The sequence below is a fragment of the Salmo salar genome, chromosome ssa10 (genome assembly GCF_905237065.1).
Source record: "Salmo salar chromosome ssa10, Ssal_v3.1, whole genome shotgun sequence".
NCBI lineage: Eukaryota > Metazoa > Chordata > Actinopteri > Salmoniformes > Salmonidae > Salmo > Salmo salar.
The window spans coordinates 47,865,328-47,882,066 of NC_059451.1; the positions used below are offsets into that span (position 1 = coordinate 47,865,328).

Here is a 16,739-nt window from a genome sequence, read left to right on the forward strand (position 1 = left end):
TATTTAGCCTGCTATAACAACAGGTATGTAGCCTGCTATAACAACATGTATTTAGCCTGATATAACAACATGTATGTAGCGTACTATAACAGCATGTATTTAGCCTGCTATAACAACATGTATGTAGCCTGCTATAACAACATGTATTTAGCCTGATATAACAACTGGAGCGTACTATAACAGCATGTATTTAGCCTGATATAACAACATGTATGTAGCCTGCTATAACAACATGTATTTAGCCTGATATAACAACATGTATGTAGCGTACTATAACAGCATGTATTTAGCCTGATATAACAGCATGCATGTAGCCTGCTATAACAACATGTATGTAGCCTGCTATAACAACGTGTATGTAGCCTACTATAACAACATGTATTTAGCCTGATATAACAACATGTATGTAGCGTACTATAACAGCATGTATTTAGCCTGATATAACAGCATGCATGTAGCCTGCTATAACAACATGTATGTAGCCTGCTATAACAACGTGTATGTAGCCTACTATAACAACATGTATTTAGCCTGATATAACAACATGTATGTAGCGTACTATAACAGCATGTATTCAGCCTGATATAACAGCATGCATGTAGCCTGCTATAACAACATGTATGTAGCCTGCTATAACAACATGTATGTAGCGTACTATAACAACATGCATTTAGCCTGATATAACAACATGTATGTAGCCTAATACAACAATATGTATGTAGCCTGCTATAACAACATGTACATCGCGTGCTATAACAACATGTATGTAGCCTGCTATAACAGCATTAATGTAGTCTACTGTAGCAAGATATGTGAATGAGGTTGACTGGTCAGTGGCCCCTTCTGACCCAGTGACATTCCTACATGGAGAGAAAGCAGCCAGCAGAGGGAGGAAGAGAGCTGGTTATCTGATGAAGAGTCGTTCAGACAGGTTAGCTCCCATTGTATGCCAGACTGGCCATCTGGCGGGCTGGTCCATTTTTTGCCAAGTGGGTCGGTCTAACTTCTTTTTTTGTTTGTAAAATGATCATTATCTGGCTAATAACAGGGGGCCTCAAGGAAAAAAATGGGATGGTGTTAGAAATGCCAGGGCCGATTTCTGGTCCCAGTCCGCCCCTGCGTATGTCTGTATTTACCGAGCAGGCTAGTCACATTTTCTTGTAGCTTGTTGAAGACCATCACAAACATTCTAGTACCGTAGTTCGTCCATTTACCTGTTGTTGAGTAGAGTGGTTGGTTAGGTGCCATTTCCAAAAGTATAGACTATCTTCAAAAGCCCTTTATCATGGAGAACAACTCTGAATGCTACATGGGTAAGGGCTAGGCTTGTATCGTAGGCCTTTCTAGCTTTAATCAGAAACAATCCTATGATTAGCCTACATGATTCAGTTCTTCCATCAGCCAATCAGAAAATGGGAATGTAATATCACATTGTGGTCACTGTCTTTAATATTGGATTGGTTTGGTCAACCTTTGAAATCCCAAGTAGCAAACATTAGTGACTGGGAAAACAAATGTAGCGCCCTTCTGACGTAACGGTTTCATTTCTGATGGCGTGAAAAGGGCCTATGGAGTAGATTACAGTAGGCTATAGGTCCATTTTTACAACATGAATTTAAAGATTCATAAACCAAAAACTGTTATATAGACCTAAGGGTAATGAAACAGGAAAGATAGGCTGCTTGGTTATTTTTGGGGTTGTAGAGGTCAGGCAACTCAGCCTGTGTTGCGTGCAGTGAGCACTCCTCCCCAGCTCCCTTTTCCCACACATGATGAAAGCTGTCATGTTCTGAGCCAACACGCGCATGTGTTCCACTCAGAGCCGCTCAAGCCAAACCCCTCAATCAATTTCTATTCATAAACGCCCTTTCAGCAGCAAATACTCGAAATAGTTCAGCTGTGCATGGGGAATATGTATTGCGAGCAAGGGAAATCTGCTGGTGATTATATTGTGACGATGTCTCAGAACACACGTCATGTCAGTCACCGTAATTGTTGTTTTGGTCTGTACCCGGCAGCCTCTCGGGGGCTGAGCAGGCCTACCAACCATGCCACAACAGTCGGTATAGGGCCTACACAACCCAAATGTGTATTTCACAATAATTGGCTTTCTGTGAGTTGAGAAAAACATGGGGGTGATCTTTAGGCTGAAAATGGAAAGTTGCCTGGCATTTACATAAGCTTCCTGTTGTCAGGCCTAAGCTACACACTAGGCCTTGCTAACAGAAATGACTTTGATATCAAATACAAACATGGTGAATGTTATTTATGATTTTAAAATGTACTAATTTTCAAATTCCAATAAACAAATGTGTGACGTAGCCTACCATTAGAAGTCAATTGAAAATGGCTCTAAGGTCAACGGATTATGTTCATAATGATAGTTGACTGTAGGCCTAGGCCACAGAGCTTTGTTTATCCTATGGCTGTTGCATATGTATTTAAGAGAGTGTAGGCCTATAGTTTAACCTTTATTTAACTAGGCAAGTCAGTTAAGAACAAATTCTTATTTTACAGCCTACCCAAGCCAAACCCTCCCCAAACGACGCTCGGCCAATTGTGCGCCACCCTATTGGACTCCCCATCACAGCCGGTTGTGATACAGACCGGGATTGAACCAGGGTCTGTAGTGACACCTCTGGCACTGAGAGGCAGTGACTTAAACTGCTGTGCCACTCAGTCAACTTGACTCTCCTTGTGTGGAACCATGTGTCTACTATAACAACCTCCACAACACAGAACATTCTTTTGGTTGTTCACCCGAAACACACTGTTAACAGCTGTGCAGTATTTCACTCAACCTCTTCAGCTCGAGTGTTTTCTGTGCAAAGAAAAACCTCTCACTATTATAAGATCTGTGATCATGTGGCACTGACAGCAGGGCGGCCGTGGGAAGTCCCTGGGAAGAGACGAGAGGGAAAAAGTGGGGGAATGAGAAACAAAGGGAAGAAGATGCACAAGGACAGAAAAGAGAGGGATGAATAATGAAAGGAAGGAAAGGTAGATACAGAGTAGATGTATGGAGGTTGAAGTTGATGGTTCTCCCTCTCTCTCTCTTCCTCTCTCTTCCTCTATCTCTCTCTCTCTTCCCCTCTCTTCCCCCCTCTCTCTCATCCTCTCTTTCACTCCGTCTCTCTCTTTCTCACTCTCATCCTCTTTCTCATTCCCTCTCTCTCTCTCTCTATCATCCCTCCTCTCACTCCCTTTCTCTCTTTTCCTCTCTCTCTCATCCCCTCTCTCACTCCCTCTCTCTCTCTCTTTCTCTCTTTCTCTATATCTGTCTCTCACACACACGCACCATACACACACACGTACACAGACTCTCCCCCCCCCCCTCTCTCTGACTGTCTCCTCTGTAATGGGCTCCAGATGTGGACCTGGGGGGGGGGGGAGGGGGAGGAGGGGGGTAGCTGCTTGCATGTCATCTGTGCGGGTGGAGAGAGAGAGACGCCCGTCCGAAGGGACCCTGTCAGGCCTGATGGAGTGGCCAGGGCCTGGGGCGAGGGGTGCGGAGGACAAGGGGCGAGGAGGGGTACAGGGGGGCGAGGGTTCGAGGGGTGAGGAGGAGTACAGGGGGGAGGGGGTCAGAGAGGCTGTACATCTGGAATCACTTCAGGTCAGTCTGGCCTGGCCGTGAAAGGTGAGCCAGGGCGCCACTGTGCTGTGCGGACTGCAATGGCCACGCACCCCTGGTACCTAGTACTATCCCATATAGACTACCATACAGCAAACCTCCACAGTGACCAATGCCGTCACAAACCAATGTGGTCAAAAACAAGCCCTAACACTGCCTTAAAATAGTCCCTTTCTTATACACAACAAGGTGTAGAGACGACAAGCTGTAAAATCCATTGGATTGCGCTGCAGAGATGTCAAACACCAGCAGTTTTATGGCAGGATATTCAGCGTCAAGTTAAGTCAACTAGTGTTTGTTTACGACAGGTTATGAAGGGCCAGTGAGTAGAAACACCTCTCTCTGACAGCCGCTGAGCACAAAGAGGCCACTGTGCCCCCAGTTTTAGAGAGAGGATTTCCTCCTCGTAAATATCTGCTTTTTAAAGATGGAATATTTTTGTTTGTGGTAATCAGCAGATCGTGAACAGCTTGAGGTTTGGAGAGTAGCGTTATTCTGAAGAAGTCTGTCCCTGGGTTATAAAACACTTTTAAGTGGACATACACAACTTTCAAAAGCCATTTTCTCTCCAAATGGTCACCAATTATTAGATTTTTTTTAAACAAATCCAATGTTTGAAATGGCCTCTGTTGCAGTTGCTGAATGGAGAAATGACACTTGGTTTCATGGTTATTTTACAGTACGAATGATATCAATGGATAAGTCCTCTTTAAGAGCGTAATATTTCAATTCTGATTGTTCTGTTTTGTACTGGCCTGGCATCGAACCCCCCCCCCCCAATGATGAATGACGAGCCTTAAGCCGTAAGATTATTATAGCTGGTGGTGATGGGGAGGTGAATGGTTGTTGAAAACTGTTGCTGAAAAACAGCAAGTGAGAGAACGAAGATAAGTTGACATATAAATACATCCCAAGACTTACGCCCCATTGGTTGAGAGAGAGGAAGGTGATAATTGCAAAAGTGTGCCCATAGGCTAAACATCAAGCGTGAGGAATGTGCATAACGGTGCCGTGCTTATAGGCTATAGGGTCAATAGGTGAATGTCACTCTGCACGTGGCTAATAGGAAAGAGGATAAGAAACAAGACGCTATGCTGATGATGATACGTGTGTATTCATTCCCACTATGCCCCTAGAATAGGAAACAGAGTGAATTATGTTATGCTTCCTGGATGAAGTTAAACGAGCATTCACACCGGCCTTCCTGATTGAACTTTGGTAAATTACATTTGATATGATTCCCTTTGGTCAACAGCTCATAAAACATTGTATTCTAAAAATAACTGGCAATATTCTAAAATTCTAAATATTCTAAAATTCTAAATATTCTAAAAATAACTGGCAATATTCTAAAATTCTAAATATTCTTAAATATTCTAAAATTCTAAATATTCTAAAATTGTAGATATTCTAAAAGTGGCCTCCACATCTTTCTATTTAAATAGTTTAAATCTCATGTAGATATGGTGGCTGGATAGTGCAACCCTCAAATAGCTTTCAACCATGTAAGTCTGACACAGTGGCATTACTTTGCTTGAGTTTATTAATATACATGGTTATCTGTTACAAATAAAGGATATCATACAAAGATTAAGCAAAACTACGGTCTTGGATTCAGAAATAGGTTACATTAGCCTTTCCTGTATAGTGTACCATGGCATTATATGAATCAAAATGCATCGGGAAAAAAATGTTTGCTTGTCAGTGGAATAAAATGGAAAGAAATGTGAGAAGAAAAAAAATATTAAAACGTATAAATGTTTGTAACCTCCCAAGGATAAGTCCTTGTTGATGTTGTTGTTGTTGATCAGGAAGTTACTCATCCCATTCTGCTGTAATAATCCTATTGAATGTTCTATAATAAAAATACAGGGAACTCCATTTGAAAAGTCGTCCATCCTGGTTTCTCCTCCTCACCCCAAGGAAGGCACTGTGGTCTTGACCGTGAATAAAACTAGAGATGGACACTGACAGCATGACAGTCAGATTTATTCTGTCAGGGTTTCCATATCTTTGGAGACTAGCCTTTCATTCAGTCAAAACCAAATTGAAAGAAAGAATAAAAACAGTCATTTGCTATAGCATCCAGTCCCAGTCTAGATCTCTTTGGTTTAATTGGTTGATCTCTTTGGTTTAATTGGTTGATCTCTTTTGTTTAAATGGTTAGTACAGACAGCGACAGTTCAGCGATGCTCAGGATAGGAGAGACGCGGCTCACAGAAACAGCCGCTCATGATTCCCCCGCTTGCTTTCTCATCAGATGCTTCAGGTTTGCGGACAGTATAGGAAGCAGGTCCATCGCTATAGCTCCGGAACGAGAGGAGACTTCAAGCTAAAATGGAGGGCAGATCTTAATCATCCCTGTGGGGTCCAGGCAGGGATCTTACTGTCTGTCTGTGTGGGACAGACGTGAGAGAGAGAGAGAGAGACCCCAGCCCCACCGTGAAGCCTCTCTCTCCCCCCTCTCTCCTCAGTTGACCGTGGGCACGTGGTTCAAGCTGTACTCCTTGGCTTTGAGCCGCAGGTTGGCGATGCTGTTAGCCATGTTCATTCCCTGGGATGTATTGGGGTTGGAACATGTGGGGGGGTAGGTTGCCATGGCACTGGAGGAGAGAACGGTACAGAGGGCAAAGGTCAGATAGAACTGTAACCAGCGGCGATGGAGCCAACATGACAATGTGAGTTCAACTAGAATAGCATCGATATTAACATCACAGAACTCATCATGAGGAAAAACATAAAATGTGTTTAATTGTTCATTGCTGTAAAAGTCAAGATTTTGGCAGTCTTTTTAATGATGACTGAATAATTCATTTGTTTTCACTTACTCTGGAAAATACCAAGACACATCAAGCCAAAAAATAAAAAAATAAGGAACCACATGTAGTAAAGTGAAAAGAGTACTTGCTTTGTGAGGGCAGCATTTTCTGTGGCACTCGCATTGGCACTCCCTCCGGCATTGGGTACCAGCTTAATAAGAATATATAAATGGTGATGTATGTGTTAGCACCACATTAGTGTGATATTATTCACTGGCATTACTTCTGGTCATGTGACTATCCACTATAGTGAGTACAGCCGGGACAGAAAGCAATCCCAATTTAGTCATTTAGCAGACACTCTTATCCAGAGCAACTTACAATAGTGAGTGCCTACATTTTCTTATTTGTCCCCCGTGGGAATCAAACCCACAACCTTGGCGTTGCATGCTCCATGCTCTACCTACTGAGCCACATGAGTTCCCCACTGAGGTACAATTGGAGAATGGAGTCTTTGGCCATAGCAACCAGGCCAGAAATGTTATACTTAGTTTCATGGGGGGGGTACTATAAATCACAACCAATGTAACCAGAGGCACAAAAAATCCTGCCCAGTGGAGTCTGCTGTTGCTCTAGTGTTCATTATTTGGTTTTGTATAACAGAGAAGGTCACAGGGATCAACAGTGGATTTAATACGGTTTGTTTTCAGATTATCACCTCATCACGAGGGCCATTGGATCTCTCGTTCCTCCCTCGTGTTAAGGAGAATGGAGAAAAGGAAAGAAAAGAGAGAAAGACTGACCTGTTTACAGATACTCTGTAGTTCTAGAAATAGGACTCAATCAATATTGTGCCACCATAGACTATACAAAACATTCATGTGTTTTTAGAATATTAGTTTGTGTTACTTATAAGAAAAGTCATTGGAGAGAGTGTAGAACTGGCCAAAACTGAAAGAACTATGACAAATAGGGCCAGGTATTTCTACTGTTACTTGTAACACAAATCTCCAAAAAGAAACACACTATTGACTAAACCTGACTATTGTTTATCAAAGTGACTGTTTCATTGGATCCAGGCGGACCAAAAGAGAGATCTGGAAGGGTTAGTGTCAATATGTGTTGTATGCAGGTAAGAAAGGAGGAGGAAGAGAAGGAGAAGAAGAAGGAGGAGGAAGAGGAGAGATGTAATGGGAGGAAATTAAACAATAACAGACAGTTACTGAGGGGAAAGGGGTTGGAGGTTAGGGGTGGTGGGGTGGTGGGTGTTAGTGAGGGGAGAGGGGGTTGGAGGTTAGGGGTGGTGGTTAGGGGTGGTGGGGTGGTGGGTGTTAGTGAGGGGAGAGGAGAGGGGGCTGGAGGTTAGGGGTGTTGGGGTGGTGGGGTGTTAGTGAGGGGAGAGGGGGAGAGGGGGCTGGAGGTTAGGGGTGGTGGGGTGGTGGGTGTTAGTGAGGGGAGAGGGGGCTGGAGGTTAGGGGTGGTGGGGTGGTGGGTGTTAGTGAGGGGAGAGTGGGTTGGAGATTAGGGGTGGTGGGGTGGTGGGTGTTAGTGAGGGGAGAGGGGCTGGAGGATAGGGGTGGTGGGGTGGTGGGGTGTTAGTAAGGGGAGAGGGGGCTGGAGGATAGGGGTGGTGGGGTGGTGGGATGTTAGTGAGGGGAGAGGGGTTGGAGGTTAGGGGTGGTGGGGTGTTAGTGAGGGGAGAGGGGGATGGAGGTTAGGGGTGGTGGGGTGTAAGTGAGGGGAGAGGGGTTGGAGGTTAGGGGTGGTGGGGTGGTGGGGTGTTAGTGAGGGGAGAGGGGGCTGGAGGTTAGGGTGGGGTGGTGGGGTGTTAGTGAGAGGAGAGGGGGTTGGAGGTTAGGGGTGGTGGGGTGTTAGTGAGGGGAGAGGTTGGTTAGGGGTGGTGGGGTGTTAGTGAGGGGAGAGGGGGTTGGAGGTTAGGGGTGGTGGGGTGTAAGTGAGGGGAGAGGGGGTTGGAGGTTAGGGGTGGTGGGGTGTTAGTGAGGGGAGAGGGGGCTGGCGGTTAGGGGTGGTGGGGTGTTAGTGAGGGGAGAGGGGGTTGGAGGTTAGGGGTGGTGGGGTGTAAGTGAGGGGAGAGGGGTTGGAGGTTAGGGGTGGTGGGGTGTTAGTGATGGGAGAGGGGGCTGGAGGTTAGGGGTGGTGGGGTGTTAGTGAGGGGAGAGGGGGTTGGAGGTTAGGGGTGGTGGGGTGTAAGTGAGGGGAGAGGGGGTTGGAGGTTAGGGGTGGTGGGGTGTTAGTGAGGGGAGAGGGGGCTGGAGGTTAGGGGTGGTGGGGTGTAAGTGAGGGGAGAGGGGTTGGAGTTTAGGGGTGGTGGGGTGTTAGTGAGGGGAGAGGGGGCTGGAGGTTAGGGGTGGTGGGGTGTTAGTGAGGGGAGAGGAGAGGGGTTGGAGGTTAGGGGTGGTGGGGTGTAAGTGAGGGGAGAGGGGTTGGCGGTTAGTGTGGGGTGGTGGAGTGTTAGTGAGGGGAGAGGGGGCTGGAGGTTAGGGGGGTGGGGTGGTGGGGTGTTAGTGAGGGGAGAGGGGGTTGGCGGTTAGGGGTGGTGGGGTGTTAGTGAGGGGAGAGGGGGTTGGAGGTTAGGGGTGGTGGGGTGTAAGTGAGGGGAGAGGAGAGGGGTTGGAGGTTAGGGGTGGTGGGGTGTAAGTGAGGGGAGAGGGGTTGGCGGTTAGGGGTGGTGGAGTGTTAGTGAGGGGAGAGGGGCTGGAGGTTAGGGGTGGTGGGTGGGGTGGTGGGGTGTTAGTGAGGGGAGAGGGGTTGGCGGTTAGGGGTGGTGGGGTGTTAGTGAGGGGAGAGGGGTTGGAGGTTAGGGGTGGTGGGGTGTTAGTGAGGGGAGAGGGGGTTGGAGGTTAGGGGTGGTGGGGTGTTAGTGAGGGGAGAGGGGGAGAGGGGTTGGAGGTTAGGGGTGGTGGGGTGTTAGTGAGGGGAGAGGGGCTGGAAGTGGCATTACGGAAGGGGTGGTAGGGTTAAGGTGTGGTTATTGCAGGAGCCAGGGGTGAGAGAGGGAGACTGGGGTCTGAAGGAGAGAGCGGTTGGATTTGTGTTTTCGGTGAAAGGGGTAGAGCTATGACAATGATAGGAAGGGGGGGGGTCTACCTGTAAGGAGAGGCACTGCCCCAGGATAGGTAGTCATTTGGGCGGGGGGCCGGACGGGGTACGATGGGCTGCTCCACGGCCGTGACGTCCCCGGAGTAGGACTTGAGGAGCGAGGCGTTCTTGCTGGCCAACATGGCGCGCTCGTTCCGACGAAACTTTGCTCTTCTATTCTGAAACCAGACCTGGGAAAAATACATACAAATGAGCGCATATTCAAAGAATTAATGTACAGTAGTCCCTCAAATAAAAGCTGTCCAATTGATAATGACAATAATTATAGACGTTTAATTTAGCTACAGTTTATAAACTACTTTTAATACTGATATAAATCCTTTACAGTATATCTCTATGTAAAGTGTTATTCATATCTTTATATTCCAGAACTTATATCATATGCAACTCCTGAATTTAATGATATCAACTACTTCTCCATGAGATTCATGTTTTACATTTTACAATGTGTAAAAAAGGAACATGCATGTTTTAAAAGCCATTTTTTTAAAACCTTTGTTCATATCTAATAGATACTGTAACACTGAGCCATATCTCTCAGCACATCATGATGATCAAATAATGTCCCTTCAGTATCGAGCCTTCGATACTCAACCACACACACACACACACACACACACACACACACACACACACACACACACACACACACACACACACACACACACACACACACACACACACACACACTCTCTCTCTCTCTCTCTTTGTTACACACACACACACACACTCTCTCTTTGTTACACACATACACACACACACACACACATACACACACACACTCTCTCTTTGTTACACACACACACACACACACACACACACACACACACAGCAACATGCCTCCTTTGTTAGCAGATCAAGGGCCTGACTGGGGAACTAATAATGCCATTCCTCACTCTGAAATCAAATCCATTATTAAACGTTTTGGGAGCGCCGAGGCTCGGGAGGCACAGCTTACGCAGCGCCTCAGGAATGAGCCCAAAGTCTCTTTTATCAAAGGATTTCTGCATCCCGCTCTGGTACGAATTAATCGCAGATGTTCGCTCTCTCCTTCTCTCTCTTGTTCAGTCTCTCCTTTCTCTCTCTTTCTCCATCTCTCTCTCACACACACACGCACCCACACATACACAACTGTACCATCAAGATCTACCCAATGTTTTTAATAAATATCATACATTTGTCTTATTTAGAGAAATAGCCTGCAAGGTCCTTGGGTCCTAATAGTTTCCATGATGAGATGACACAAGAACGTGTGAGCCTGAAGATCACCTATTAGGATTATGCTGTGGAGTCCTCTTTATGATGAGATAACACAAGAACGTGGGAGCCTGAAGATCACCTATTAGGATTATGCTGTGGAGTCCTCTTTATGATGAGATAACACAAGAACGTGTGAGCCTGAAGATCACCTATTAGGATTATGCTGTGGAGTCCTCTTTATGATGAGATAACACAAGAACGTGGGAGCCTGAAGATCACCTATTAGGATTATGCTGTGGAGTCCTCTTTATGATGAGATTTCACAAGAACGTGGGAGCCTGAAGATCACCTATTAGGATTATGCTGTGGAGTCCTCTTTATGATGAGATAACACAAGAACGTGGGAGCCTGAAGATCACCTATTAGGATTATGCTGTGGAGTCCTCTTTATGATGAGATAACACAAGAACGTGGGAGCCTGAGGATCACCTATTAGGATCACCTGGCTGGGGCGATTAGGATTACAGTATGCTAACGACTGGGAGGTCATGGTCCTCTATGGCTCAGTTGGTAGAGCCGATGAGGCCACCCAAACTAAAAATGTATGCTTCGGATAAAAGCGTCTGCTAAATGGCATACTGTGATCCTACCTGCACCCGTGCCTCTGTGAGGTTGACCCTGCGTGCCAGGTCCTCTCTGACGAAGGCGTCGGGGTAGTGTGTCCTTTCAAACACCCTCTCCAGAGCCTGCAGCTGGCTGCTGTTGAACGTAGTTCTGTTCCTCCTCTGTTTCCTCTTCTTCTTCTCCTCCGCGTTCAGCTGCTCGTCTACAACACAACAACATCATGGTCAGACAGGAAATAATGAAAGGAAATCCCACTTCGCACAGACTAACTGTAGAATATGATCTGTGATCTAACAGAAACAGCAAACGTCCTCTCACTGTTGGCTGTCTGTTTTATATCCTACATTTGTATGATATAAATGCAGGTTCACACAGATAAACATACTACGATGGACTGTTTCTACAACCCAGTTTGTTGTCATCATGTAACGTAATGAGAGAAAGGGGGAAAGATGGAGGGGGGAGAGAAAGAGAGAGAGAGAGAGAAAGAGAGAGACATCCTTACAACACTGTATATAGCCAAAATATGACATTTGAAATGTTTCTATTCCTTTGGAACTTTTGTGAGTGTAGTGTTTACTGTTCATTTTTTATAGTTTATTTCACTTTTGTTTATTATCTAGTCCACTTTCTTTGGCAATGTTAACATGTTTCCCATGCCAATAAGGCCCGTTGAATTGAATTGAGAGGGAAAGCGAGAGAGAGGGGAGAGAGAGAGAGAGGAAGAGAGAGAGAGAAGGGAGAGAGAGAGAGAGAGAGAGGGGGGAAGAGAGAGAGAGAGAGAGAGAGAGGGAGAGAGAGAGGAAGAGAGAGAGGGAGGAGAGAGAGAGAGAGAGAGAGAGAGAGAGAGAGAGAGAGAGAGAGAGAGAGGGGGGGGGGAAGAGAGAGGGGAGGAAGAGAGAGCAAGAGAGAGTGAGAAGACTTTTCTTGTCAATCACAGTATGCTTTATTTCTCTCCTCAGAGAATGTGTAACCTCTTCTATGACCTTATTGTATTGAGAATGTTATAATTTCTACTGTTGCTACAGTGGGCGAATGTGTGAATCTAAATTAAGCCTACAAGTCTCTTTTGGGGGATAGTTGCACAATTTCACGGAATGACAACCATTTACAGTTCTCAGTAAGTTCCCACAATGTTGTCATCTTTTACCCATTCATCAATGGAAAACCATGAAGAATGCACTGAACAACCACCCTAAAGTTTAGAATAAAAGGCCTATTCTCGGACAGACTAATAATACAAAAACAAATTGCGCACAGTCGACATTGGAACACAGTTGACATTGGGAACACAGTCGACATTGGGAACACAGTCGACATTGGAACACAGTCGACATTGGGAACACAGTCGACATTGGAACACAGTCGACATTGGGAACACAGTCGACATTGGAACACAGTCGACATTGGGAACACATTCGACATTGGGAACACAGTCGACATTGGGAACACAGTCGACATTGGGAACACAGTCGACATTGGGAACACAGTCGACATTGGAACACAGTCGACATTGGGAACACAGTCGACATTGGAACACAGTCGACATTGGGAACACATTCGACATTGGGAACACAGTCGACATTGGGAACACAGTCGACATTGGGAACACCGTCGACATTGGAACACAGTCGACATTGGGAACACATTCGACATTGGGAACACAGTCGACATTGGGAACACAGTCGACATTGGAACACAGTCGACATTCGAACACAGTCGACATTGGGAACACAGTCGACATTCGAACACAGTCGACATTGGGAACACAGTCGACAAGGGGCGTATCTTAATTATACCATTAACGAGCAAATACTGTGTAAAAAAAAGTTTGAAACTAGAATGTATAAAATACATGTATTATGTTATGCTAATAATTTATATTAATCTGAAACCAATTGTGAATGCTGTAAAGTTGCAATTGCACTCATTTTAATAGGGTATCTTGTTGTAAACTAATGATAAAAGAACAACTGCTAAGCCAAGCGTAGCAGCAGACGATATTACAGGACTTAAAGGCTATTTCTGTTATTTTGTTATTCATATCAATTACATGTATCATAGCGTAAATGGGCTTCAAAAATAATTATTAGGCTAAATAATTGTGCATAAAAAATATACACATTTTTACAATACAACGATTGCCAAAATAATATAATCGATATAGGCTATTTGTTTCTATCAAATGTTGCTGAGGTTTATTCGTTGCCAAAAATGATAACGTGTAAGCTTCGAAATGACTCATTTAAACATGAACTGAAAATCGATAGAATAGTTCTGCACTAGGAAACTACCCACTGGGTACAGATGTCAGTTCAACGTCTAGTTCTGATTTACATTTGGTTGAGTTGTTCACTAAGGTGAATTCAACGTGAAATCAACCAACAATGTCACTATGTCATTGGATTAAGGTTGCAGGTTGGGTGATGACTTTTGCAAATCCAAACTGTTTTCCAAGTCATATTGAATTATTTTAATGATATGGAAACAACTATTATTCAACCCGTTTTTGCCCAGTAGGTATGTTGTTTGTCCCTGCTAAGAAAATACATTTAAACCATGTTATTATGTGAAGGCCTAATAAATATAATAATTTGAGCTGAAAACATCAGGCCAAAGGTGCAGTTGTTGTTTGCATCCTGACAAATAGAGTGATGCTTTACTGGAGGCTGATCGAACCACATAAGAAACCTTTTATGTGGTAAACGGGGTGAAAACCATTCAATTTCAACGGATGCCTATAATCATGATGATTTAGGCCATAACCAAATTATAGTAGTCTAGAGCCCACTGCGATCTGACTCCATGAAAAATTTGTTTATGGGAATTAGTTAAAGCTCGTGTGAAATTGTTGGTAATATATTTTAAAAGTAAGAAAATTCACAACGATGATTTATGGGCTTTGCATGATGTTAATTGTCCAAGCTATGTGTTCCTCCTCCTAATATTACAAGTTTACTGCTTGTTTTCTATAGGCCTAAATGTGTTTACGAATACCAAACATTACACAAACATCCCAACATGATTAATTACGGAACATAATTATTCTTGACAAGCAGATCTAATGACGTTGTGCTATTTGATCCCGTAATTGTCAGAGCCATGTCAACAGGACACATCCGATAATTATGACAAATTATTATGTAGAAATATTCTGAAGTTGTTTGACAAACGAAATAACTGTGAATTAACGACATCAACTTGCGCCTTCCCTTACCCACGTTTCTCACATACCTCTCCTCGAGGTCCGATTTACCCGTAAAATAACAATAACACTCATTAAACCCTAACGTTTCTGTCAACCTCTCCAAATGACTCTGGATAGGAGGGCGTATCACCCGGGACCTGACGGGTTCATTTACTTTCTCAACAGTATGGCTGAATGGGCAACCCCGCTGTGTTCTTTTGCTTTTAATGGGGTGTATCCAAATTGACTTCAGTCTCCTCTATCGCATTTAAAAATAATAATTATAGACAAACCACATTTCAGGCTATCCTCCTGACCCATCTAAGTCATCAAGGCAGTTGTGGACGCCTCCATAGTAGTGTTGGTTTTGATTTATTATTGTGAAGCTTGACTTTCCCATAATATTTATTTTGTTGATCATATCCACCAACATCGCCATACTTCGTTGACGTCAAAGTGTTCATGGTTAATGAATGGTCGTTTTCAGTGTAGTCGTCAGAAATGATATATTACCACGAGTCACGAAGGACTATATTTCAACGGGAAAAGACTGTGCAAGACTTAATGAAAATAAATTAAAGTAGCTTGCAGTATTGTGTTCATAATTATGTACGGTACTTGTTCACACTGTACACTGCAACTCTTCTCCAAAGAGGCCCACTCAAATTACCGATGGCGCACACCAAAATGGGTTCAAACCTCAAATCATGCGGATTATTCTGCGAATTATTAACAACATGGGTTCCTATAGTTTACACTATATAGACCTAGCCTGCATTTGCTAATGTAGCCTAATAATCAATTTCTGCGTTAAGGTGTTAATCAGCCCCGAGTGTATAGGCTGCACTTGGAGTACACTTCTTACTTACTCTCCTGCTGGGTGGTGTCGCTCCCACTGGTCAGCCCCGGGGACTCCAGCATATTCCTGCCTGCCTCACCGACACTCTCGTCCGCCTGTGTCCCAACCATTTCCCTGGCCTCCTCCAGATCCAACAGGTGGCTCACGGAGAAGTTCTTTTTGGCTTGAAGGTTTTCCAGATTCGATGTAATCGGACTCTCCAAGCGATTTGATATCGTTGCTTGCCTGTCCCTTACATGTGCATAGCTAGAAGTCATGACGCAAATAGGATACAGTAGAAAAAAACGGAGCAATAATAATAAGCGAGCCAAATGTATCCTTGCACATAGAACGCACGAACAGGAACAGCGCCTACAAACCAGCCGGAGAAACCTCAGTTTTCCAAGCAAAGTTGCTGCTCACATCCAGACGCAGCAGCGGCAGTAAACCAAACTTCTACAGATAGAAGAAAAAAGGTTTTCCCCTTGTTTGTTTTTCCTCGATCACAAATCTCTACGCATCCGGTCCATCCATACACGCGCATAAACAACAAATAGAGTCTCCATATAAAATCACAACGTCCTGCATCTGGGTTTTCAAGAAGTCCTCTTAAAAAGTCCTCCCCACTTCCCACTCCTGTTGACTCACAGTCGCAACTGACTGAGCTTAACTGATGCCGAACAGATGCGCTCGTGTGTGCGTAAAGCTGGCTCAGCTCAGGGCTGAACGCACTGGGAAACTGACTCTGCAATGGATAAGGCACCTTTCTTGGAACTATTGCTTTTTCTCAGTGAGAATCAGTCGACTCTCTCTTGCTTTCCCTTCGCTCTCTGTCTCTGCTTCTCTCAGTCTCTGCTTCTCTCTTGCTCTGGCACTTCAACTGAGGCGCACGCTGGCACGCTGCGGATGCTGCCTGAACCAGCCGGGGAGTAAATGAAACTCTGAGACTCCTGGGAGGGTAGATGGAACATAATAGGAGTCCGTAATTACGTGGCGATGCTTGTGTGCTGTTTCTGACGTTTCACAGACCCCCTCGCTACGCTCCCGTCCTCCTTAACTCTACCCTCCCCTTTCAGCAGCACACAGCCACACCAACAACATCTCCACCACCCAAAACCCACTGATTAAGGCTTTTTAACGAATCTCTGGCAACCTTAACCAACCCCTTGGACCCTGCGGCGTGAAGAGCCCCAGGAGCTCTGGAGGGGAGGGATAATTATCACCCCATGTGATGATAGCGCCAGTAAAGAGATTTTAACTGTCGGGTATATCGGCCCCAGACCAACCCAATCACTATTACTGTTCAGGACGATTTATTGTCAATGTCTCCGCGTAAAACTGTTATCAGAACAGCAATTATGCAGTATACTTTGAATA

General features: G+C 44.8%; 1 protein-coding gene across 2 annotated transcripts; it reads right to left on the reverse strand.

The window, feature by feature from the left end:
* Positions 1-5,159: 5,159 nt before the first annotated feature.
* On the reverse strand, positions 5,160-16,480 carry prrx1b (paired related homeobox 1b). Of its 2 annotated transcripts, XM_014123517.2 has the most exons (5): positions 15,394-16,480; positions 11,364-11,539; positions 9,502-9,683; positions 6,543-6,604; positions 5,160-6,237 (listed from the first exon to the last, which is right to left on the reverse strand). In XM_014123517.2, the coding sequence occupies exons 1-5, from the start codon at positions 15,638-15,640 to the stop codon at positions 6,182-6,184; spliced, it is 723 nt and encodes a 240-aa protein (XP_013978992.1). In that variant the 5' UTR covers positions 15,641-16,480; the 3' UTR covers positions 5,160-6,181. The 2 variants fall into 2 exon arrangements, with proteins under 2 accessions (XP_013978992.1, XP_013978991.1); XM_014123516.2 differs by lacking the exon at positions 6,543-6,604 and having other exon boundaries at positions 15,394-16,478.
* Positions 16,481-16,739: the final 259 nt, after the last annotated feature.